The following is a 27,172-nucleotide window of genomic DNA, read 5'->3' on the forward strand; positions in this document are numbered from 1 at the left end:
CCGTTGTTAGCAGTTCACGATGTCATGACGATGTGCGTGTGCATCAGATGGGTTGAGTTCGCTCAAGTGTGCTCTTGTGTGTGTCCACTCATGTGCTCATCAGCACCACTCAAGTCTCTTTTTCCTCCGGATTGGTTTCTGATTGGCTTAATAAAGTGGATTTTTGATTCTGTATCTGAGTAAAAAGCATGTGGTTGAAGTGTGTGTGTGTGTGTGTGTGTCTGGTCTAACTCTCCATTAGCAGTGTGACCTGTGGGACTGCAGGGAGTGGGATGAATGAGGTTGAACTGGGGGAGCTGTACACTCACTGAACAACTTTACCTTATTAGCCATTAAAAATACATCTAAATGGTTTATAGCCACTTAGACCATTTAAAAATCCGGCTCACTGGAATTAAAAGTGGAGGTTTAATGGACATCAGCATCTTTAGCTGGGTTTTCAAGGGTAATTGGGAAAATTAAGCATTATCATGGGGTTTGATTAAATTTTATTGTCTTGCATGTTGTTGCTGAAACTTTAGCCAAACATGATGGACTTTGATTATTATCAAAATATTGATGAATCAGAGCCCAGCCAGTTTTTCTTTTCCTTTCTTTTCCTTTCTTTTCTTTTCTTTTCCTTTCTTTTCCTTTCTTTTCTTTTCTTTTCTTTTCCTTTCTTTTCCTTTCTTTTCTTTTCTTTTCCTTTCTTTTCTTGTCTTTTCTTTTCTAAACAACTGGTTCAAAATATGATCCTCATTCATTGAAAAGAAAAGTTTGTCATTTGCTGCCACCTGAGTTCCTGATTAGACTGTGTTAATTGATTAAATCCCTATGTTAATCTGTATTACAACAAAAAACATTTTGTATTTCTTTAACATTTTTACATAAAAAAAGGCAACACTTTAATTCCCCTATTAATTAACCAATTACAGTATTTCCCGCTGATTAATAAAAATATATAAAATAAATAAAAGATAAAGAAAATATTTTCTGAAAAAACAGATAACTCCAACCAAAGTAAGGAAACTTGAGACTTCAGCAGAGGTAAACAAGACACACTGATCATGTAGTGATGGCAGTACCAGGTAATTCAATTTGTCATTCTAAGCATTTAGAGAAGGTTGGCTGAAACAAATATAAAAATAAATGTTCAAATAAGCTTAAAATCCCCATGACTTTGGATACAGCTGTAAAATTTTGAATCAAACATTAACTGACACAAGGTGGTCTAGAGAAGAACCACAAGACTTTGTGTCAGGTGATTTAGAGTTCAGAGAGGACATGAAAGGAGACCCACTGTTTGAAAAGCTGCAGCGCTGTAATAAACAAATGGGACTTTATGATGAGAATTAAGGGTCCTCATGAGAGAGAGAGAAACCATCCTCAGGCTCTTGCAGCACCACCGGGTCTATTGAGTCCTTGTTTGGATTTCCAAAGTGCTTTTAAGGTACTACATGACCCGCCAGGATCAGCACTTGTAAGTATTATGTCAGGGGTGAAAAGCTTGAAGCCTCATCTCTCTGACATCCTCCTGTTCAATATCACTCCACTGCCACTCGCTCTCTTGAGCTCTTGTCTGAAGATGTAAAAGAAATCCTTTTTCCTCGACTTTGATTTCAGTTCTTATTTCACTGTTGCTTCTTCTGGCACTTTTCTGGCACATCCACTGCAGAGTTAACGGGATATTTCTGGCTTTTACTTTAAGGATTTTACAGTTTGTCCCCAGCTTTACAAATATATGCTTGTATTACAGATGGGAGGGGAAGTTAAGTTAGGAGGTTATTCTGACCCATAGTTACATTTCATTTTTAGGTGACATCTAGCAGCCGTAGTGATTATGACAGGGGCAAAGGGCAGTGCAGTGCACTGACGTGTAATAAAAAGCTACAAACTCTACGTTAGGAGGAGGTTGTGGTGGATGGATGGGTCAACAAAACACAGGAATATGACACAGGAGAGCAGTGTTCGACTCCCATGTGAAACCAGCAGTTTATATTGTACCCATGACAACAAACATTGTCTAATGTTGAGGAAGTACTTATTTTAAACCAAATCACAATCTTTTCTAAACCTAACCATGCCATGACCTTTATTGTAGTAACCATGGTGATGAAGATAGGTACAGCGCTATCGGTACAGTCTGCCTTTGTATTATTGTATTGTGACAACTGAGGTCCGGTACGCCTGCCGCTGTAGGGGCGCTATTTCAGAAGCCACTCTTATTGGTCGTATTAGAGGATTGAAAAAAAACGGTCCACAGTGTTAGTTGATGGGAATCTACATCCTGATGATGGCGGTAAACAAAGTTTCCTGTTATGTCCCATCTAAGGGGTGGCAGAGACACAGCATGTGTACCCTGTCTTCCCAAGTCCCAAGTAGCCACAGGAACAGATTACTAGTAGATGGTAACTGTTGCTACCAAACAATTTAAACCATCAGAAATGATCCTGTGGTATTTAAGAAGGTTTCAAAACCATTGTTGTGGTCATGTTAAGATTTATCTCACCATAAAACATCAAGATCAGTTGCCTCGTCATGAGCTGTAGCATTCAGCCTATAAAAAGCTGCATAAAGTCATCTTCTTCTCAAGTTGTAGAAAATAACACAAAATCAGTCCTCCTTTTGAATGCCAAAAAGCAAATTTATAGGAATAATATTTACGTTAAAAGGAACATTGTAATCCTTAAAATACATGCTAACAATTTACTGTTTAACATCAGCATACATGTTCCCATAATCCCTCTCACTGTTCACTTCAATCTTCTCTCGACCATAGCGGAGGTAATAGTACATGTGTTCGATTGCTTTCAGAGACGGGAATAGGGCTGATGTCACCAGAGGAGGGCTGTGATAATAACACCACGCCAGTGCCTCTGCATCAGCTGGCAGCCGTGAATTGGATTGTGTGATTTTCATCAAAAGGCTTACCTATTTTGTAATATTGCGTTAGTAATTTCTTTTAATGCATAATACATATAGAGGTTTCTGGGATAACTTCACCGACTTCCAATGTGCATGGAGTTCATGGTGGACTTCATCAGGGTCAAGGCCACAAGCCGATAGTGGTAACCTCTGCGCTGAAAAATGAGCCCAACACATTTCCTTGAATGGCCACTTGAGGTTGGCTCCAAAAGCAAGTCAATCCCCATAGACTCCCATGTTAAAATGACCAGCTTTACAGCAGAAATAAACATGTTTACAGCCTGGTACAGGTACAAAAAATGGTTTTGGTCTCTATAGCTATTTTCATCCTTCATGACAACTTTACAGGGGTGAATTTTCCTCCTCCATTTAAATTTTATTAAGGCGTAGAGTTATGCATAATTGAGTGCGTGGCAAACCAGCATGCAATGAAGTCTCAGCTCCACACGCTCCACCTCTTTGCCCTTTTTTGGATTAGCTGAGAGTAAGGCGGAGTCAGGCACTGCCAAGATGGCAAAGGCGGGGCAGCCCACTCTCAGCTTCAAAACCGCTCTTCAGAAATGTATTGGGGCTTAGGGCGTCTCTTCTGATTGGCTCACTCACCTGTTGTTACTAGAGCTCCAGAGAGAAGCCTGAGAAAGAGATTTAAAGCTATATTGAGATGGTTTTTGGCTCGAAAACAAAAAAAATATATCTTCTTATGGATCAACACTTCAAATAAAACACAGGAAAAGTGTAAAATATGACACCTTTAACTTAACAATTGTAAAAACATCCGGTTGCTCTACATGTTGCCATCACACCCACAGGTCCTCCCTCTATGAAGCTGAAAGAGGAGTGTGGGAGAGCTTCTTTCATTCTGCTCACATTTAACTGATGTTGGTACCATTCAGTGTGTAGGGTCAGGTCTGCGTTTATGCCACAACCTCCCGCTGCATTTTGAAAAGAGGTTTTACCTAATTATACAGCAGAGGTGATATTCATGGAGAAGCATTCATCGGCAGTGAAAAGCCTGAAAGTGCAATATGAGTTTTACTTCAAATGACCCCTAGTCAGACACTGAATGAAGCTGTGAACTGTAAACTTTTTATTTTTTTAAGGGTCTCAGACCTCTGCAGACCTATGACGACAGATGGTACAAAACATTTCTTTGACCCTGGAAACATTTTTTGTGCACGGAGAGAAGAAAAGCGAAGCCTGAGGAGACATTTTGTCATTGTCAAAGCCACACAGCTCGATGGATGAAACAATATACTCGTACCTGTGGGGCTGAAGATGTCACAAAGAGAACATTTTTTATTTAAAGTAGTTATCAATGGTAAGTGGGAGATTTTTGTGGGGGGGTTTTTTGTTATTTTTTTCTGGCCAATGAGCCACAGTGGAAAACAAGCTAACCCTCACCCACCTTAATTTGAAAGATTTCAAACACTTGATCTTCTTATGTTTAGCCACTTGTCTATGGGAGGCTCAAAGTTTCAATAGCTGCTTTGAGCACACAGGAGTCATGTGTCTGTGATGCAAATAGGACACACTCTTTTTCAGCCTCACGATAATGTTACTGCATGAACATCTTTTGATTTATTCAGAAGGTGTGTCTGTTGTTCCACATTAAGCTCCAACATGACCGGATGGCTCTTCAAGTGGAAATAATGTAAAATATGTTGAATACAGTAACTCTTCTCTGAAGAGATATGACATCTCCAAAGTTATTCATCTTGCTTGCTGAATAGTGTCATTGTCTTCCTTCTGGAGCTTTTGTGGGCACACTTTTTTAAAGATTGTGGTACATTCTGTCTGTTTGAAGTTTGAGCTTAAATATGCCGTTTTCTCCCTGTGCATCTTGTTGAAAATCAAGATGTTAATCTTGTTAACATGTCCATAAGATGTTTTAATATAATACAATGGATATCAAATAAGCAGTCAGTTTTCCAACTTGGAACTGCAGTGAACCAATAAGAGTCTCATAAAAATGGATTTAGACAGCCAGGGTTTCATTTGCATATAACCATAGACTGGATGTTGCCTCCGTGACATCACACATAGGTTTCTGAAGAGCAGTTTTGATTCTCAGAGTGGGCTATTCCGCTGTGGCCATCTTGCCAGTACCTGACCCCGACAAAATCCCAGCTAATCCAAACATGGGCAAATAGGAGGTGTGTGTGGAGCTGAGACTTCAGTGTATGCCGGTTTGTGGCAAACATATGTTCTTCACCCGCCTGTCACTCAAAGCGGCATGCCCTCAATTATTCAGAACTTTTAGCCTCAATAAAATGCAAACAGGTGAGTTATATAAAAATTCACCCACTGTTGACCTGTCATCATGAAGGAGGAAATTCGCTGTAGATACCAAAACAATTTTTTGTACCAGACTGTAAACATGTTTATTTCTGCTGTAAAGTTTTACATTTTTTATACTTTGTATGTGGGAAAACCATGTTAAACAAAATATTAATCACATTGGCATATTTTTTACATAGTTTAGAATAAGTCTAGCATGTTGTACAGTATGTATAGCTCAACTTTTATTTCTTGGAGAACATTACACTGTGTTGGAAGAAAGAAGGAAGTCAGGTTAGCTGTTTTTGTTAACGCTAAGCAAAAGGAATCATCTCCTGGTTCAGACACTATATTCAAATGACAAAGTATTCATTTTAGGCTCATTTCAGATCCTCAGCTAAAAAATGTGTAAGAGGGATGACTGAGGACGTGATATAGATGAGCTTCAAGTAGTAAATTATGTAGGCCTGCTCATGGAGCTCCTTCTTCTTCCTCCTTGTTATTAAGCTCCGACGATGAAGAGGCAATAAGTGAAGTGCACTGTTCCAGCACCAACTGAATCCTAAATGAGGAATGAGCAGTGTTGCTCTCTGGGAGGAGCTGCTGATGTAGAGCTGCTGGATATGTATCTGTGCAACAGGACGGAGCTGGACCACCAGTGTTTAGACTGCATGTTATGTAAAAAAAAAAACATATATGAAGCATGTAGTTTCATTAATGGTCAGTCGTGAATAATTACTTTAATTTTGTACTTGTATTAAGTTTACACTATTGACATGTTCTGTCTCATCAGCAGATCCTTATTAGGTTCAATGTAGCCTGCTACACACACACACACACACACACACACACACACACACACACATTCACACACTCTTTTGCCAGCATGTGACAGCTCATTCAAGCCGACACAGTGCAGACCGGCAGTGTGTGAATAATTCAAAGTGATTATTAATATTTGAGACTGAACAGCTTGGCGGATGAAAGAGTCATCAGATGGACTCCTTTCATCCTCCCTCCTCCTACCTCTGTTAATGGAGAGAAGAAGAAGAAGAAGAAGCGCAGTGAGAAATGGAGAGAAGGAAAAGTCTTGTGAGAGTTGAGCATGGGAAGAGATGAAGAAAGCAAGAAGTAACGTGTAATCGAAGAAGGTGAGAACAGAAAATGAGATGAAATCAAAAGGACAACATCATCTGCAAAGAAATTATCTTATGACTCAATGCTGCATCACATTCCACTGTTCCTTTATTGAGTGACACAAACCTGATTAGGCTTATGAGCAATTGTCACACAAGAGCCATGTAGCCTTTAGATTATCGACCTATCCCTTTATTTGTGCATAAAACAACACAGGTCATCCAGGTAATAACGTTAGAAAATAAGGCATCTTTTCTTTCCAATCCATAAATATCACACAGTCAAAAGTCTAGAAATAAACAAAAGTCAATGAATCTATCAATATTTATCGTTTATGGAAATCTTTCATCTCCATAATGAAGGAATACTTTCATCAACAGCCATAGTACATAGACATAGGACTTATTTTTATGTCATTATTGGATCTCTGCTTGTGTTAAATGAGCAGCTCTGAGGTTGCACTAAAGCATGGCAGCGCTTTGAGCTAAATGGTAACGTCAGAATGTCAAAATGCTCACAATGACAATGCTAACATGTGATGCTAAGGATGTTTTCATTGTGCTGTACACTGTGCTTTTATGCAAGTTCTACTGCCTTCTGCAAAGATAGTGCTTTAGTAATTTGACTATTTTATGCTTATCAGAATGACATAATATATGAATCATATCAATCTAATATAAGAAAACAAACATTTTATTATGTTTACAAGTCACTGACTGATCTAGAATTCAAGTCAAGTCTGCTTGTGTATGCGTGTGTGTGCAACTTAAGTGTATTCTCAGCAATGACGATATTGTAACAACCATGATCATAATTTCTTTTTGCTACTGAGCTTGTGATCCATCTACTTGTAGATGTGTGATGTTGATCTCCCTCCTTTGTCATACAAAATGGAACCACTGTTGGATGAATTTCAAAATATTGACCCTGTAGCCCTCAATTATAGACGACGCACCTGCAAATTCAGCACATCATTATCGGCTGCAAATGTGCTTCCTGGGAAGGTTCAGAAGGGTAATCCATTAATTGCATTTATTAATTACAAGTTCATCAATGCATGCAAATAAAGGTGAAAGATGAAGAGGAAAAAAGACTGAACAGAAACAGAAAAGAACAGAAGACCAGAAAGAAAGAATATGATCCATGCATGTGAGGAAGTCAGAGGAGTAATTTGACAGGGTTTTTGTTATTTACTTATCTTTGTCATATTGGAAAAACTAAAAATGGGATTTCTGGTCTCCTTTGAAGGCATAACAGTGCAGATTCATAGAGGTGCAGAAAATGAGGCAAAACAACACTGATTTGAATGTGAAGAGCTTTTACTTTGAAAAGATGGCAAAGTGAAGTCTGGACTGATGATCGTATTGAGCTTTTTATTTGTGTTCTTGACAGGGATGAAAAACTGAATAAGGAAGTTAAGGCAGAGATAACATTTTAGCAAAGTAACATTAATGTTCAGCTGGAATTACAGCAACTGAATTCAAGTCAGAAAATTTGTTTCAGGCTGACAGCAAATTAGCCAAAGATACTGTCAGTCAACTGTATGTGACTTGTGTTTATAGTCTGTGGTAATGGAGGTAATGGAGCAGCTTGAGCTTGAACCACACATGAATCATCAGTGATCTCATAAGATCCAAACCAGTGAATTGTCTTATAAGGTTTTCCACAATTCATGTTCACCTTCCCCGTCTCACCCTCAAAATAATCACCTGCACATTATTCAACACATTGTATTTTCTTTTTCTTATACTAGCTTGGTTATCAATTACTAACTGGCTTTGCTATATAAGTTTCGAAGGGAACTTACTTGTTGCAAAAATGACATAACATCCACGGGCATTTATTTTTTAATTTTATTCATTTTCAATGCATTTTCAATGTATTGCCCAGGACTTTGACAGGACTTTTTGATCAGTATTGATGTTTGAAGGTTTTAGTGTAAACACTTTTCAATCTCAACATGGCTTCTTATATTTAACCAAGATTCTCTGCCCTGCCACAAGACATTGATTTGAGTTGTTGTAACTTAACCATTAAATCATTTATTATGCTTTAGTTGGTGGGGGTAGATCCTCTACTTTAGCTTAAATAATTGAAATATGTTCACATTGAACAGTTTGAAGATAAGATTATGGGTGGCATTATATTTGCTCCAAAACACTGTAGTCAATGCACAGTAGTTGTATATCAATATAATTTAACAGGAAACATTAGGTGCTCACACCTCAAGTCACCAGCCTAGAATCACTGGGAATTACAGAACATTCATAGGGTCATGGATTGAGCAGGCCATGATTTACATCTAGTGTTAACGTTCAGTGTGGGAAGGACTTACATCTTAAAGAAGCTATTTGTAACTTTTGCTATCACTACATAGCCAACATTAACATTAATAGCTGTTTACTTACCAGTCAAGAAAAAATGTTGCGGAGTTCAACATCAAACTTTATTCCTTCACTCGCCAAGAGCTATCTCCAGGAATGGAAAGCAATGCCAGTGTTAACACGTGTTTCTATCACATTTTCTCATATACTGAATTTAACATTTTAACCAGCTAGCGTCAGTCTGGTCGGACCGTCTCATCTTTTTCCAATACCAGTCACTGTAGCGTCTAGTCTGCCCTGAAAAAGTAGCATAGAGGGCATATTTTAACCACTTGTCATGTAATTCAACAATGGTGAGCTGTTAATGCTAACACTGGCTTTGTTGCAACAGTCAAACCTATAGATATCGCTTTTAATGTAGAAAGAAAGAAATTATAAATGTGGAGGTTGGGGTAGCAGGTTGGCATCTCGCAAATCTGACTTTTATATGGGACTCTGGAGTTCATATCCAAACACGTCCCTAAACGCCACCAATTTTTTTGTTGCGTAAGCGTTACCATAGTTGATTTGTTTTGGAGAATCTTAAAATATGAACCTTGTGTCTCGCAGTAGGGGTTGGAACTGCAGTCATATTCTGGTATTTGCTTGCAGATTGAAATTTGTTCAGAGAATTATACAAGCTTAAGTGTTTATTGAAGAAGACAGAAGTAGTCAAAAGAGAATTAGAGATAGAGAGCGGAGGAATCAGCCGGCATGAGGGAGAGTGACAGAGGCATAAAGCAGTAAACCCTCATTGATGAAATGGCTAAATATTTCATGTTTATTTAGGAGATTGTGGAATTCCTTAAGTGCAGACAGACGATAATGAATGCTAACAACACCGAGTCTAAGAGATCAGTCTTGTTTCAGCTGCGTTTCAGGAAAGTCAATAAGATGCACTGACCGGATAGAAACATCAGGACTGTGTGCTGAGCTTCCAGTCTGATCCAGAGAAAGCTTTGATCCAGTGTTTAAGTCACTGGTGAATCCCTAATGAGGATTAATTTAATAATGATTAGTTAATTAACTGACTAGATTATAAAAAAAATGACATTAATTTAGATGAGATTAAAATTGATTTAAATTTGTGACTAAAATGTTCGCTTTCAAATTAAAACAATACTCACATGTACATTATGTACACTGACCATTGACAGAGCAATTGGTTGTTGAAGAGTTTAATGTGATACCAATTAGTAGTTATTAAATTTGGAATGAGGACTGAACTAAAGAAAATCAAGTTCCTCTCACTAATTTCTTCCAGGACTTTCATCCTCCTCTCATGGTCTTCCTTATCTAATGGAGTTTGCTGGGTTTCTGCAGTTTCAGGCTCAGCTGATGACAGTAGTTGGGTTGTTCACTCGTGTTGCCAGGGAAACGGCACTGTCAATCATATTTGATCAAAAGAAGCCCGCATGGCCTTGATGAAACAGATTTTCTGAGCTCTTAAAGTTATTGATTCATAACCCAATGTTATTTTCAGACCACTTAGTCACAAATATTTGATTTTCTAGAGAAACACATGAGATTTTAAACTATTTTTTTTCCATTTCTTCTTATACGAATTATTAGACATATTTAGATCAAAATGTCCCATCACTTTATTGTTTTTGTGGCACACAGATCTTGACACAGGACATGGATCTCTGCCTCTGTATTTCGTTGTGAAGATTTGGCTTGTCTGTAGAAACATGAATGAGTCATTTGTCTTCCTTTATATGTGAACACTCTGTGTGCTTTTCCAGTGTGCATGTAAAGTAAACAAGATGTTCCTGTATCATCAAAGTAACTACAGTGATTCAACCCCTTGCATGTTGTCTCAACCGTAGAGCAGCCTCAAAGTTTCCCTCTTTGAAACTAAATCAGAAAAGACAACTGTGCATATGCAACACGCTTCTCATACGTGACTGTATGTTACTGACTGGAGCCTCTCTTTGCTCGAGGCTCGCCTCTCTGTCCCTTCTTTTCTCATGTTGCCCTTTTTATTTCTCTCCTTCTCTCTGCTGCTGCCAGGAGCATTGAACTCATAATTATAATGCAATTATACTTTCACTAAATGACAGAGAGGGAGACAGAAAGGAAGGGAGAAAGAGAAAATGAGAACAGGGAAGGGAGCTGAATATCGGGAGACATTGTGAATAGAGATGGAGGGAAAAAAACAGAGGTTGTTTTTGGGTCAGAGAGACAGAAGGCCAGGAGACAAGAGAGAGACCCAGAGAGAGTTATGGAGAGAAGACAAGATGTTCTGGAAAAGAGAGAGAAAGACAGCGATAGAGGGTTTGGATCGACTCTGGTCCCTGATGTAAAGAGGGCAGGATAGCTGAACAGCCATGAAATATTCCCTCTGAAGATTCTCAGCCTGCCTGCAAGTCTTCAGTATGTAGAGAGAGGGGGTGGGGGTGGGGTGTACGAGAGAGAGAGAGAGAGAGAGGTGGTGGAGGACGACAAGGACAGGAAGGCAGAAAAAGAAAGAAGATGATTTGGAGGAGATGAAGAAAGCTGTAGAGGAGGGAAAAAAGATGGAGGAGAACGAAATGGAGGGAGGGAAAGAGGGGGGTAGGTGGAAAGAAAGGGAGGAGTTGAGGAGAGAGGGGAGAGTGGAGTGAGAGCTGGACTGAGAGGAGATGAAATGTATTCAAGAAGTTACGGAGGCAGCATTGAAGGTACCGGTATGACGGATGGTTAGAGAGGAGGAAAGAAGCTGAGGGACAAGTGAGGATGGGATGGAAGTGATGAAGAAGGAGGAGAGACATTGATGGGAGCATGCAGAGAAGGAGGGAGGTAGAAGAGAAATATGGTGGAGAGCAAGAGTTAAGGGGAATGATGGGGGAGAGGGAGAAGAGAAAACAAAAAGAAAAGACAGAAAAGAGGTGATGATGACACAAAGGGAGAAAGTGAACCATAAAAGGTCTGAAAAGTTCTTTAAGAAAAGTCTTAAACTGATCCAAATGCAGGTGTTAAGACTGTATCGACAGATTCTTCACATTGAGTAATACACTATAGAGAATTAAAGAGTAGGTTCAAATATTCTATAATTACACAATACTCACATACCATCATGGATCGGTAAATGGGCCTACCGGTCCAGGAACAGGTCCAGGGGCCTAAGGGGTGAATATGAGCATTTCTTGATACAGATACACATAAATGGCCGCAAAGAGACACAAAATGACCTCAGAGAGATGCAATATGACACAAAACAGCCTCAAAGAGACTCCAAACAACTAGAAGTAGTTGTGAGCAACCGCAAAATGACTGCAGAGAGATGAAAAATGACTTCACAGAGAGACAAAATGCAGAGAGATACATGTTTTCTGTCACTCAACTGCACGATTAAACTTTGATGACAGAAGGAATACAACACTTTGAAGGTGATTAAATATTCACTAAGATAAATGACCTGCTGTATTGCAGTTAAGGCTTTTGTCTCTGCAAGTTATTAAATGATTTGAAAGTAATGGCTGCCTATAATGAAACTTACACACATGGTCCTTTAGATTTTGCTTTTACAGTAAATCTGACCTACGTGCCTGTATTGGATAGTCACAAATAAGATTAAGCTTTATCTTGATTAATATTATGAAAAACATGGTTTTGGTTTCACAGTTGACTATGGGTGCAGCTGTTCTTGTGTATTATATGACTGTGTTTTGGTGATTGAGTGTTGGATTTGATCCCAGGCGTAGAATGTTCTAGAAGTCTTGAAAACATCTTAAATTCAGCTGCTTCCTCAAACCTGCAGATATGATGCAGACTGAGGCAGGAAGTATAAGAGGAGTCAGAGAGAGTTGAGGGTGTGGAGACAGATAACAAGTGGAGAGGAGGAAAGATACAGAGAGCTAAAAGTCAGAGGAAGGTAATGAGAGGGATAAAAGAGTGAAAGACAGATGTTGAGATGCAAGGGAATAGATGAGTGAGAGACCTAAAAAAAAAAAAAAGGGAGAAGGGTGTTGAGTTTGGTGAACATCTCCTAAAATTGGAGATTGGGGGGAAAAACAAAAAAAGAGGACATGGGGAGGGAAAAGGAGGCAGAGGAGGAGATGGAGAGAAAGGGGAGAAAGAAGGAAGGGGATGTGTTGAGGAGAAAAACCGAGAGTGCAAAAGAGCTTGAGGCCAAACTGAATGGGGGGGGGCATTTGACTGCAATGCGTTTTTGTAAAGTTTTATGCAGGGCATCTGAAGCAGAGGAGCCCTCAGTTTGTTCTCAAACCAAAGAGGGAAAAAAATCTGCAGTGGACACGCCCACACACACTCAGATAATTAATGGCTAATTAATGTCTTGATGAATTTTTATTTTCATTTATTTTTTTATTTTTTTAAGATTCACATTGATTTTTCTGTGGAAATGAGGATGAATCCTGATATTTTTCACTGTTACGACCTTAAATAATCTGCCTTTAACCAAAGAGGTCAGTAGTCTATATATCAACCGGAGCCTGAAGGCAGAAAGTAAACACTTCTATATATTTGTGATGAGTTCGTTTGACCTAAAAACTTCAAAGTATCAAACATCGACCACAACATACGAAAAAAACCCAAAAAACATGAGATACAGGCAAGATGAAATAAAAATGAGGGAAACCATCCAGTCAAACCAGACTCTGCAACATCAGATCCGAAGTGTTCCTTCCCGGTTAACAGATACTTGAGAGCTAAACCTCAACAGGAAACAGGAAACCAAACAAAGTAGCACACCACAAGGTGACATCAGAATACTGCTGATCCCGTATCTGACCAAGACCATGTCACCTGAGGGGAAAGGAGAGATCTGGACAGAAGCTGCAGAGGCCCAGCAGAGTTGGCAAATAACACCCATGGCTTTAAATATCAACATCAGAACAAATACCTCATACTCTTTTTTTCAGTCATGGAAGTTGCAGAGAATATTACTGCTCCCCAGAGGAAGAACCCTTTCGGTTGTAATGACCCCATGACATTCCTCAAGGGGCAACGTTAGGACAATCTTTTAATAAATCTGGTTGGGATGTTGCTCACATGATGTTAGCTCAGTTTCCTCCAACTAGAGACTTAGTATCGGAATATTATTAAACGTAAATAACATATAATTCAAACTTGGTAACAAAAGCCTAATGTCACCACAGTCTGTACTCTTTATTGCATTGCCGGGTTTAGGGGCTTCATTACCGCCAAAACTACCAATGTTGACAGTGTCCTCACTCCCACTACTGCCGGGTGCTTCGGATAAAAGCCTCCACATCAAATCTCATTACAACCAGCAGTTTGAGCAGCAGCTCCTCACAAAGACACTCTGTGCATTCTAATGGTGCGATGCACCTGCAGCCACACACAGTGTCTCTGTCATGCAGACTGGATTAAACCCTGAATTGGCTGCAGAGGCTTGATTATGGTGTTACAGGTGTGTGTGTGACCTCCAGTAAAATGAGCTTCCTGTCTCAGGATTTTCTCGCTTCACTGAACTTGTGTGTGTGTGTGTGTGTGTCTGTCTGTCTGCTTCCTGTCTCCTCAGATACACCAAGATGAAAACGGCCACTAACATCTACATCTTCAACCTGGCTCTGGCAGACTCTTTGTTCTTGGCTACTTTACCTTTCCAGGTAGGAATTTATCAACAAGCTACACATACAGGAAAGAATACCATTTATTTTTTTAGTCATTGATACATTTTTTGCATAGACTGACCTCTCAGGAAGAACGACAGCATCCAACAGAGCACATTTTGCAGGTTGCAAAATGCATTCTGCCTTTTTTGTTGAAGCCAATTTAAAAAAGCAACAATGGTGTGTGTGTGTGTGTGTGTGGGGTTTTTCTTTTTTTACCATTGTTGTTGCTAGGCAACCACTGAATCACCTGTCTTTAGTCACCCCCTTTGTTTTCACTCAGGAATTTAGGAGTTTAGTTGTTGGGTAATTGAACAATATTGAGATATCTGTGTACTGAAGGCGAAGTTGTATTAGCAGTTGTGGAAAGTAGTACGTTTACTCTAAGTACTGTACACAATTGCAATTTTGAGGTACTTGTACAATGAGTATTTATGCTTCTTTATACTTCCACTTCACCACATTTATTGTACTTTCTTCTCCACTACATTTATTTGACAGAGTTAGTTAAACAAGTAAGCGACTGTAAGGACTGTAACACTGCTCCCTCTCACCCTGGAGAAGAACATGACCCCCATTCTTGTCATTTTATGATCCTATGGTCTTTATGGCATCACTACTTCCAAAACCTAAGACATTGTGACTTTTCATAACTGCTTTTAAATCTTCACAACTGTATTCTTTTCCCTGTAAAACAACGTATTTAATGTGTTGGTTTAAAATGTGCTGCTGATCGGTTCTCTGCACTCTGTGGCACAAAAATGCAGAAAAACTGATTGTTTGAATCAGGTTTTGCTCTCCTCTCAGCTACTGAACATTACATGGACTTTTATCAGTCACTGGTTGGTTGTGAGGTGTTATGGTTCTGTGCTCCACTGCACTAATTTGTTTCCAGTTCAGTGGATAATTAACTGTCCAGAGTCATATTTCAGCAGCGTTGGAGCTCTCTGTTCTGCTTCCAGCTGCATTTCTATGTTCATTCTTTGTTTTCTGAAATGTTTCCAGGGCACTGACGTGTTTCTGGGCTTCTGGCCATTCGGGAACGCTCTGTGCAAGGCGGTGGTGTCGATTGACTACTACAACATGTTCACCAGCACCTTCACCCTGACAGTGATGAGTATGGACAGGTACGTGGCCGTCTGCCACCCTGTCAAAGCCCTGGACATGAGGACACCTCACAAGGCCAAGGTAAAAGCGTTTAATTTCAAAGTGAGATATTCATCCTTTTCAAAACCTTCACACTTTTGTTATCCTCCCTGAAACCACCACTGACACCAGATCAGCTGTCAACACTCAGTTCAGCTCTCTTCAGACATTGCTGTCATGATTTGAGTCAGGTCATGAACCCCTTTAAACTGACTTTCTGTGTGTTGTAGTCATGTAGGAAAACTGAAAAAGAGAAACAGGCATTGTTATTCCTGTGCTCTGCTATATTGGCGCACTCTGTTTAATAACTGTGTCAATCTCTATGCTACATCATCTGAGAAATAACAGTGGTTTAAATGTAAACTCAGACGTGATGACACCTCAGAGTCTGTTTGGTCTTGGAGAGTGCTAGTGCATATATGAAACATATGTAGAACGTCTTTTTGGAAATTACAAATTGATTATATTATTCTTATACCGCAATTATTTGAGTGCTGAGTCCCTGTCATGTCACTAGTCATTTTAGATTTGTAGACGTAAGGGTTCACCCCTTATCATTCCTGTGAAATTAGCCTAAAACGCCTATCCGAGTTATAGAGATACTGAATACAGAATAAATGTAAGTGCCACTGGCAGTGAGTTACAAGGGTTTCAACACACAAAAATAGATGCCTGCAGATGTGAGTTCTGAGCCTGAAAACCTAATGGGACCACAGCGTAAAGCCTTACATGGTCCAAGCTCAAATTTGGTAACAATACCACAATATTTACACATGTCTTCTATGGGTATGTTTAGACGTTTTCCAAAAAAGGCCATTTGGAGACTCCACAAAAGACCCTAGGTTAAATGCTTTGGACAAAAAAGCTCATAGTCTTGAAAGCTTGAACATATACAGTCATCATTTTGGGCTGTTATGAAAAGTGACAGAGGTATTCTATCCCATATCCAGATTCACTATCAGTATTGCTGACACAGAGTAAGTGAAACATAAACATTATAGAGCTTTTTTCCCTTTGTGGATATAAAAAGAGTAAAAATAAGTCGTGTGGCTGAAAATGTAATTTAAACAAAACAGACCACCGCAAACTATTCACAATTGACAGTTTTGAGTTCGTTGGTAGGGGTCTGTCTATGTGTGTCAATGTTTTAATTGTTTGTTTTTTAGTCATTGGTCTGACTGTACCTGCTGTTATGATCTTGAAATGGTTTGTATCAATGAAATCACAAGAATCTAAGCTTTCCAAAGATATGCCACATGAGAACACATTTACACACTCAGAGTTGTGTACATACTGAAGTTGTGTTGAATTATGCATCTTACTATTTAATCACTATCTGTGTAAGAAATTAATATGTTTTTCACAGTAACGTTATCATTTCCTCAGGTGGTCAACATCTGTGTGTGGGTGTTGGCTTCGGCCTTTGGCGTTCCGGCGATGGTCATGGGAAATGTAGAGGAAGAACAAGAGCATAACAGTGAGTTGTTAACACACACACACACACAGATACATATACATATACAGTATTTACATAGCCTACATGTACCTGTGCAGATGCTGCGAGAATACATGCACTGACTTGTACACGCACATGCATCTACCTTCGCCACGTGTACATATGAAAGAAACTTACAGCGTACCCAGTGATTTCAGAAAGTATTCAGACATCTTCACGACATTGTGTTGTAAAATTCATTTCAAGCGGATCAAATTGCACATTAACTTTCCCATTAGTCTACAATCAATAACACACAATGACAAAGCGAAAACATGTTTTTTGCTCATTTATTAAAAGTCAAAAACTGAAATCTGTAATTTACAAAAGTGCTCTATGTTTAGGTGCTTCCTGTTTGCTTTAATTATCCCTAAGATGTGTCTAGAGCTTGAATGGAGTCCATCTGTGGCACGTTGACTTGGACATAGTTTAGAAAGGGACACACCTGTTTGTCCCACAGTTCACACTGCAGGACAGGACTAAGACCGAGACGTGAAGTCCAAGGCTCTGCACAGTCTCACCACATGCTGTATCATCACATGCATTACACCTTTGACTGTGATAGTATAAATTTTAATGACTAATTAATATGTAAAACATTACCCAGTTGTGTAACACACAGCATGGCTTTCACATATATATTTTAATATCTGCTGCTAGAAAAAGTGGGTGTGGGGGAAAAATAGCTTCCAGCTGTATTTCAAGAGATTGCCTCAGGAAGTGTGACGCGAGTGAACCCGTTTACAAATGTCGTTGCTGTCCCAGTTTTTATAGCTTTTACTGCAAAGCGTCTGACTAATAGGCTCAGCACACGTTATCATTGATGCCCCCTGTTTGCATCCACGACGATCCCTCGATGAAATGAAGCCGCGCACAGCGGGCGCACGTTTATATGTGGACCGGAATAGAAACATTCTTAATGTTTGATCTTGTTCGTCAGATGCAAACCAATCATCAGAAGTGATGTTGACAGACCAATGAGATAACAGTGTGAGTCACTAGCTGTTATGATTTGATTATTGAAAGAGTGGGTCCAATTTCTGTAATGTGAGATTTTGCACAAAGTCCGTACAGGTTTATTGAATGACAGTTAAGCCAATTGAATGTTTTTACATCACACATCATGTGTGAGTTACTAGCAATCATCATTTCCGTCATAAATATGCAGGGCTGAAATTAACAGAGGAAAATACAAACGAATTCAATACAACAGGATTCTATCAGCAGAAATACATAATTATAGTGACTCAGTTTCAGAAGAATTATCATACAAATAATGCAGAGCCACGATCCATTAAAATTGGAGTTTGCAAAGCATTAATTTTACAATGAGCATGAAAAAAAGGAACAAAGAAACTGACATTTCCACACACACATCAAACACAACCTCAGCATACTGGTGCTGGTAAGAAAGGATCCACAGGTTCTTCTTCTTCCATTCAGTAATTCAGTGCTGCTGCTGTCTACCACTCATCTGTTCAATCTCAGTCCTATCTCTTTGATTAAAGACCTGGATCATTAAGAAAGACCAGAATCTGTTTTGTAATATTGTTGAAGTCCACGGTGGCCTAGAGCCTGGAGTGGCATTCAAACAATATTGCACAGTTTTTCCTCAGCAGACACTCCTGCACTGATGTATCCCACAAAAGTTCAAATCAAAGCATGAGGTCTTACTTACAAATGGCTGGGAACAAAATGATATCTATGTTTAATTATCCCATGAATAATCTGCTTTAACTGGCCTCTGCGTTTTAATATTTAAATGATGCCAAGCGGCTTTGTATCCATTCTTTGTGGGTAGAAGAAAGGATATGCTAAAGACACAAATAAAATAACTTCAGAGTATAAAATAATAACAGAGTTCTCACTTAGCTTCTCTAGTCTAAATGCTACACTGTCCTTGTAAATCCAAAGGTTAACTTGAACATTAAAATCTGCCTTTCTCCTACTCTTTCTGTCCTCTTCATGATGAAGCTATAACTTCGCCCTCTCCCCCGACACCTGCTCGCACCAAGAGGAATCCACCCACACGCCTCGTTGTAGCGAGCATCACCTGAAGCTCAGTAATTAAATCTAGCCTGGCTTCAGCCCTGCCTGCCAGGATGCACATCTGAACTCCATTTACTTTAATGAGATGTCAGTCAATCAGGTGCTCAACCTCTCTGTCCAGGTTCACCTCGTCTGTGCTGCTGCCGATCCACAACATGAATGACTATAATGATGGTTAATCTGAATGCGTCATTTAAAACTCATTTATCATTTTTGATGGCATAAGCCCAAAAAGTTTTATATACATAACTAAACCTCTAAAAAAAACTATGAATGAGCCAACTTTACGTTGTTGAGGAGTAAGCTGTTAAGCGGCAACATCAATTATATCTGAAACATAAAATGCAACAATATTACAGTATATATTAATCTGTATATCATGATATTTGGGCTGGACTGTATCAAGATATTAAATTTTGGATGTCATCCAAGCCTATTGTGGAGATTCTTGACATCAGAGGTTCATAAAAATGAACCCCTCAACCCCCTCTGTTTTTCCCCTCATGGTGTCAGAGAAAGTCGTTTCATAAAGTCACTATAATAATCCCAAAAAATTCCCTCAACTACCTTCAGCTTTCATTAATAAAAAATAATAAGCAAAAATTAGTCCCAACTTAATGTCTCGTCATGTTATGCTTGTGCACTCTAAGGCATTATAAAACAGGCTGCAGAATTCTCTATCTAATAAATGAGAAAATCAATGAGAAGATTTATGAGGGGGATTTGCAGTGAGAGGAGAGGGTAAGTGCCCCTCGCATTTACGATAGGCATTAATTAAGGCTTCAATGGCAAAATACCTTTTAAACCCATCACTGGTGCAGCCTGTGAGAGAACTGGGAATGTTCTGTTCTGCCTTTAGAAAACACTATTTTTCCATATCAGTACTGTACGACGGGCTGATCCCGTTCATGGTGTCAAATATCATGTGAGCATTGAGGCTCTTGTCATGTCTGAATAAAGCCAAAATGATGATTTATGTCACAGATACCTATGTTTGAATCATAAAGAGCATGGAGCAAGCAGTGTCACAGACTCCTAATAAAGGGCTACAGCTGTGTTTGAACTTTGGAAATCTGGCGCAACTGTCTGCTGGATTCTCACCAAATTCTGAAGAAAGTGCATAACAAGAAAGTTGAAAAGTTTTACTCTTTATCACAGTCTCTCTCTCTCTCAGTCTCTCTCTCTCTGTATTCATCCAAGTCTCTTGGATCCCTGATAACACCTGATGGATAACAGCATCTTCAGTCTCACTTTGAAACAGAACCGTTTCATTTCTCTTCTTATAGCTGCTTATCAGTTTCTGTTGAGTGGATCCAGCTGAGTCCTTTGTCTTTATACACTGCGAGCGTGTGTTTGCTGCCATAAAACATCTTGCTCAGGCTTTCATATATTTTAGTTTATGGCAGACACACACACACACACAGGCAGACAGACAGAATTATGGTCTAATATTAATGGGAAAGTCTTGCAGGGGAGCAGATTCTACTCTACGCACATTAAGCTGTGTGTGTGTGTGTGTGTGTGTAATTCTAGGTAGAGCATTTGCCTTATATGGTTGTGTGAAAGTGATGAGTGTGTGTGTGTGTGTGTGTGTGTGTGTGTGTGTGTGTGTGTGTGTGATGAGATTGTGCTGGCAGCCTTGGATATCATGACAAACTTACAGCTCACAGATGGCAGCTCTTTGCCTAAAAAGGCCAAAAACATTCGAAGAATTCTGCTCAGTTTTTACAGTGACAGGTGTGCAAAGAATTTCTCATGTCCTTAAATACACAATGCCACAGCAGAAAAATGGCTATAATTTGTCATTAGTGGGTAAACAGGGTTGTTCATCAATACTAGCAACTGAACTTTCTTTAGCAGCTGCTGAGACTTCAGGCTAATAAAACTAAATTTCTGGCCTTAAGTCTGTTTAGGAACCAAAAATCCCACCCCCCACTGCAGCTCAGTGCCTGGATAGCTATTTTACTCATCTGTGTTATGACAGAGTGACTCTGCTGTTTATAACATGTTTAGCTAAAGTTAGAAAGGAGAGGGTGAGTTTAATGTTGTAATTTATGTTGCTGTTGTTGTAAAGACTAAGCAGTCATAATGCATCCTCTTGTATTAACGTCATGCGGTTTTTTGGTTTATTGCCCCAAAGATGGTAATGACATAGCCTTCATCTATATATCATCAAACAGTTTATTTAAATTATTTAAATTATTATTATTATTATTTCTTTTTCTAATGCCAGTCAAACCGTTTCTCTAAAATAAAGAGTGACTCATTTTAAGCCAAAAAAATAGGCACTTTACCCCCAGACTAACTCAGGCCTAAGCGTAAGGCCTAAGACCAATGTTACAATAGTAACATTCAATGACACCTGCAGAAAAAAAAAAAAGCAGAAAAATGTGGCTTGTGTGGCAATTTGTGGTTTGTTAACATTGTTATGGAGAAAGCAATGAGAAGGGAAAGAGATTTTTTTGAGACCGCAGTGATTTTTCTTTTGATTGTCACACTGTCTTTGTGACTGTTAAATTCTTCCAAAAACACAAACATTTTCTGCTGGCGTAGATGGAGCTGAGCAGTTACATGCATTGACTTGGTTGCCCATTTTTTTATTTAAAAAAAGTCCTAATTCAACAAGGAGTCGTACCACAGCCCATCTTAAGATAGTCAAGAACTAAACTGCTATCTGAAGTCTGACTATTTGTTATTTCTAAGCCATAGTCAAAATCTACCTTTGTGAAACTGGCCCCTGGAATCTGGTGTAACAGATGTGTACTTTGTATGGTGTCCGTCCACCCCCACCACCTCTAAATCTACTGTCTTCAATAAATGTTTCCCTACAAAACGTATTTGCTGTTGCAGTTTATATATATAAATGTAATTTCTAAGTAAGGTTGATAATATATTGTTTGTTCTTTCACCACTTTCACGTTGTTGGTTTAATGAAAAGGGTACTGGGCTTTAAAGTTTTAGATATTCGCTCTGATGAAGCTGTTATATTTTCTAATAATTTACAGTCTCACATGTTCTCATAAAGAATCTGTCAGGTTGGTTATTTCGGATAACGTCATCCCCTGTAATCTTCTTATTTCCCTACGTTGAACCAAATTTAGGTGCATTAATATTTCATTATCATTTAACCAGAAATGTGAAGCAGGTCATTGCCGAAGTGAAGCATCCTCAGTCATCTTTCAATGGATACATTAAGATTATAGATGATCTTTTGTAAAATATAGTTTAATTCAGGGAATCCGGAAAACAGGATAAAAGAGTATTTGAGGTTGAGTTAAAAAAAAATACTGATAAACCTCATAACAGGCTGGAAGAAATCTGAAATAGATATATTAAAGGGTGCTTGCTCATGGTGGGAATTGTTGGGACACTGTAATCGATATTACAAAGTACAGTCTAGACTTGCTCTATTTGAAAAGTACATTGAGATAACTTCTGTTGTGATTTGGCGGAATATAAATTAAATCAACTTGACTACTTTAACATTGAAGACTTTTGTTTGTAGTGTATTAAACTAAACTTTTGTTGAACAAATCTTTTGTTTGAGCTATTTGACTGAGGATTACATGCTAGAACATCCTTCCCCAAATATCAAAGCAGGAGAATCCTGAACACCAACCTTGGAAATCCATCTGTCTGGTTTTCATTTTCTCTCAGTCTGTCTCCTTCTTCTCTCTCTTTTTTTCCTATAGCATTACCTCAGAGTCTCTCTTTCTATTTTTATCATACTTGATAGAAAGCTGGTACAGTCTAGTACGATAGAACATCAAGACTTTAATGCAAGTACTCTGCTCTTCTGGCTCAGGCCCTCTAATTGATCTGAGAGTTGAAATAATCAAATTGGTAAAGCGGCTTTCAATTTATTAGATTAGATGTGCTCCGACATTAACAGTGTTGAAAATCAGACTGAAAATGGCTAGAAAACATTGGTATAGCTGGAAACATTGTCTGTGGTAACGTCTCAAGATGCAGCTCTGCTTTCCCCTGCTCTCTCCTCCATGTGTCAGCATGCAGACTTGCGTTAAGCTGCTTCGAGTCAGTTCACCTGAACCTGACCAGGTGTGCCAGCTGGGAGGAAATCAAGTCCCCTGTCAGCCTGAAGCTACGCTTACTGCTGCCCTGACTGCACCTTCTCGTCTGTCATCTCTCAGCACTGTTTTACCTTTACATCAATACTGGGGGAGAGAGAAGAGAGAGAATTTTTGGAGACGATGTGGTTTAAACATTTATAGAAGAAAGTGGAGATGTTCAATACAAGAAAACCTTGATCTGATGTTAAAGCTTATGTAGGGAGATATTGAAGAGATTTTGGAGTGTCCAAAGAATCAGCCTTGCCTCGACCACAATATCTTAAACATCTATCTATCCATTTTCTCTTGCTCATCTGGGGTCCAGTAGTGGAGGCGGCAAACTTAGCAGGGAATACCAGACGTCTCTCTCTCCAGCAACGTTTTCCAGCTCCTCCTGGATCATCTGCAAAGAGCACAGACACAATTCTGAGGTTCCCAAACCTGATATTCCAGTTTGGGAATATCTTAATCACTTATCTGGAAAAATTTTGATTCATTTAGTTCATTTAGTGAAATAAATTTTTTGTCACAGTATAATCCTCAGCTTCTACTGCTCCACCTTCTCGGGATCCCCCAGGGTATTATCTTGGGCCCGTTATTGTTTTTATGTGCTTCATTTTCCTCTATGGACAAAAACCTCTTCAACATCAGTTATTTTAAGTTTTGATGGAGCTCTTTCTAATTTCTCCCATTGGCACCACCGACTAGAGTTTACCTTTGTTTCAGCCCTATCGACTGGAATTATACATCACAGAAATCAGGTCTTTTCTGTAATGCACAGACCTGGTGAAAGCCCTTTAGTGCTTTTCCTCCAGGTGTTACCGCTGCAACTAGCTTCCTTCTTCTCCCAGCCAGAAATATATCTTTTAACAGCATCTAGTGCAAAAAGCTGCTGCCAGACTGCCAACACCTTCCAAGAAAAGACAATCTTGTTATTCCAATCCTTTCTACCCTACACTAGGTGCCTGTCAATTTTAGGTCTAACTTTGCGTCTGATTTTTAAAGCGTAGCATGGTCAGGTTCTTGTTTATATGTGAATTGATTTCCCCCCTCAGAGCCTGATCGAGTCCTGAGAACCTCTGGCAGCTCTACTTGGTGTTCCCAGATCTGTCACTGACCTCTTACTAAATCCATTTATGTATTTATACTCAATGTTATTGTCTTATCTTTTCATCTATGTAAACAAATCATGGTGTAGTGCTGTTTTAAGAATTACTGCATAAAGAATCATTGCATAAAAAAGACAGTGCTGAAGAATTGGAAGACAAACTGGTGATGCACAGAGAAATAGAACCATCGATTACACTTCTAATATTTATGTTAGCGGTAAACAGAAAGAAAATCACTGACTGAAACAGTCAGTGATTTTCCAAACACATGCCCACACATAGCGTAGTAATTATCAGGGCTATTTTGCAATTGAATCAAGTAGTATGTTGTAGCTAGTGAGGAAACAGGAGGCCTAGTGGTTAGATATTGATCCAGTCCCAGCCTGCAGCTACATCCTAATCTCATAATCATTTTTATTAGTCTACTTTACAGCTGAGCTACATCTGCACTAAGACTTCTCTCTGCTCTCTGCTTTTTTCTGTTTATCTCCTGTTTGCTCATGTCTTCTTTCTTCTCTTATTTCTTTCTTTTTCTGGTTTGCAATTGTTTTCTCCTCAACTTCTTCGGCTCATTTCCCCTTCTCCTTTTATCTCATCCAACTCTCGTTCTTTCTTTTCTTTCCTTTCTTCTCACAAGCCTACATCTCATTCTATTCATGTGTTCACATATCCTTTATTTTATTCTCATCTCCTTTCATCTACTCTTGTTTACATCTCGATTTATTTCATTCACTCCTTCCTTTTCATTTTTGTTACATTCCCATTTCATTCACACCATTTCATTTTCTTTCAGTACTTACTTTATTTTCATGTCATTCATTTCATTCTTATCGTCATCTCATTTTTTAAATTTACATCTCATTCACATGTACATTTCATGCTTATTTCATTAGGATTCAAAATTAATCTTACTTCTCATCTCATTAATTCCCTTCACATTTCATTTATTTAGTTTTTCTTTTCAGTTACAACTTCTTAATTCTAATTTACTCCTGTTTAAGTCTTGATTTATGTCATTCACATCTGCTTACTTTCAGTTTTCTTTCCCATTCTGTTATCCTCTTCCACACCTCCCTCTTTGCTTATTATCTTCTTTCTTTGTATCTTTAACTTTCCACCTACATCATCTCCATCCATGTTTTACTCTCCTTCATCATCTTTCTTTTTTCTCCCTCCTCTCCTCCACTTCTTACATAATCACAGTTTGTTGGCCGTGTCCTGCAGCTGTTTGTTTACCTGTATGTTCTGACGTCACTGCTAGCTGTACAACAAATTGATATTCAGGGATATTAATGGTTCGCTTTTCTCCACTTCTGTTCCTCTCCTCTTGGCTCCTCTTCCTGTCTCCTCTAAACAAACAGTGAGGGGACAGAGTGGCTTTATAACCTGACAGCTGCAGGGAAAGTCACAGCACGCCGCTCTCATTAATTGGGGTCAAAAGCCTTGCCCAAGGACACAGTGGCAGGGATGAGGCTATAATTAGCAGATACCCTGCTGTCACTAATAGTTGCTCTGACTAATCCATCCAAAAGACTCGATGATGTGTCAAAGTGTGTTTCATAGCAGCATATATGTGTTAGTGCCACAGTGTGAAGACACTGACAATAATGAGGTTGAAATTTTCTTTTGCTTACATTTGACATAGTCCCGACTCCCTTTGAATGAAGTTCATGTTGGACAAATCTGCAAAACACAATTCATGTCCAGTGCCAATTTTCAGTGTGGATGCAGGTGGTAGTAGTGTTCTTCACAGGCAATAAATGTTTTCTTTTTTTCCTCTACTCAAATATGTGTTTTGCTTTTTGCAGTTTGGAAGTTTTTCTGTGCTCAACTGGATGTGCAAATACAAGACTGAAAAATATTGAATTTTAAACTTCAAGCACAAAGAAACAGATTTTTCAGTGAAGTTGGAGACTCACTTTTTGAAATGAAACATATTTGCATATTCAAAGATTCAGGATTCAGGACATTTTTAGGACATTTACGGACATTAAAGTGATAGTTCTGGTTATTTGACGTAGGGTTGCAAGAGGTACTTATTTATAGTCACTAGTATTACAATAGTATTACCTGCAGTAGTTTCGGATCAGCGTACTCCCAGTTTGGAGAAGCAGCCTACACTTAGGAATACAGTAGTTCAACGGATTTGTTCTCTAGTGATCCAGTTGTTTGACCATATACCACTATAATTTTGGACGTATAGAAAATAATGTCAGATTGGACTTTAAAGGTTGAAAACTGGAGTGTTACTGGGTGTTCATCCTTCTCATCTGTTTAGACCAGTGAACAGCTTCAAAAGAATCAAGTGTCACATACACGTATATTCAGTACATATATTTTTAGATTTCTACTATAAGTTGGTTAGGACAGGATTTAGAGAGGTGGATTATGTTGAGAAAAGAAATTTCATGAGTAAGATAACAAATCAGTCAGCTCCCACTGCTCACGGAGATGGGGATCAAGCGAGTGTGTAGGAGCTGGTCAGAGATTGAGCCAAGAGTTATCGGAGGAGAGGAAATGAGCAGAGGGAAGACACCAAACAAGATGCACCCTGATGGACAATCTCACCCAACCAGGGAGGGAGAATCACTGCTCAGTCATGTAAACACTGTCATTTATTTATTTAAAATGCAGGGATTATAATGGAGTTTTTCTCTTTTATATAATGAAGTGGAACCTTAGCAAAATTCGCACTGTGGCCTTTGCTTTGAGATCACATGTCAGCGAGTGAGTTTGTTCCCTTGTGTATTGGCTTTGCTTGCTACTGTATGTAAACTTATGATGAACTATAAATTACAAAGGCGAATGGTTATGCTAATGCAATGTTACTATAGCAACAATGCATAATTAATGTTGCCATGCCTCATCATCTGTGATGGCATTGTGTATCTTTTATGAGCTAGTTATTGTAAAAGCAGTGATACGTACAGTATAATGAGGTAATGGGTCACATGCCATTACTTTGGTTTGATGACGACGCTCATTAGGTTTTAATGGGATTGTTGGTGTCTTGGTGTCAGATTCAACCATTTTTATCCAAAGG

At 38.9% G+C, this 27,172-nt stretch overlaps 1 protein-coding gene across 2 annotated transcripts in view; it reads left to right on the forward strand.

Moving 5' to 3' along the window:
• oprl1 (opiate receptor-like 1) overlaps positions 1–27,172 on the forward strand; it is a 93,380-nt gene that overhangs the window by 49,520 nt on the left and 16,688 nt on the right. For both annotated transcript variants that reach the window (XM_056385280.1, XM_056385279.1), the window contains exons 3-5: positions 14,170–14,257; positions 15,266–15,448; positions 16,793–16,883. In XM_056385280.1, the coding sequence (XP_056241255.1) occupies positions 14,170–14,257; positions 15,266–15,448; positions 16,793–16,883 (362 nt within the window). The remainder of the gene's footprint in view (positions 1–14,169; positions 14,258–15,265; positions 15,449–16,792; positions 16,884–27,172) is intronic.

The sequence above is a fragment of the Seriola aureovittata genome, chromosome 9 (genome assembly GCF_021018895.1).
Source record: "Seriola aureovittata isolate HTS-2021-v1 ecotype China chromosome 9, ASM2101889v1, whole genome shotgun sequence".
Taxonomy (NCBI): Eukaryota; Metazoa; Chordata; class Actinopteri; order Carangiformes; family Carangidae; genus Seriola; species Seriola aureovittata.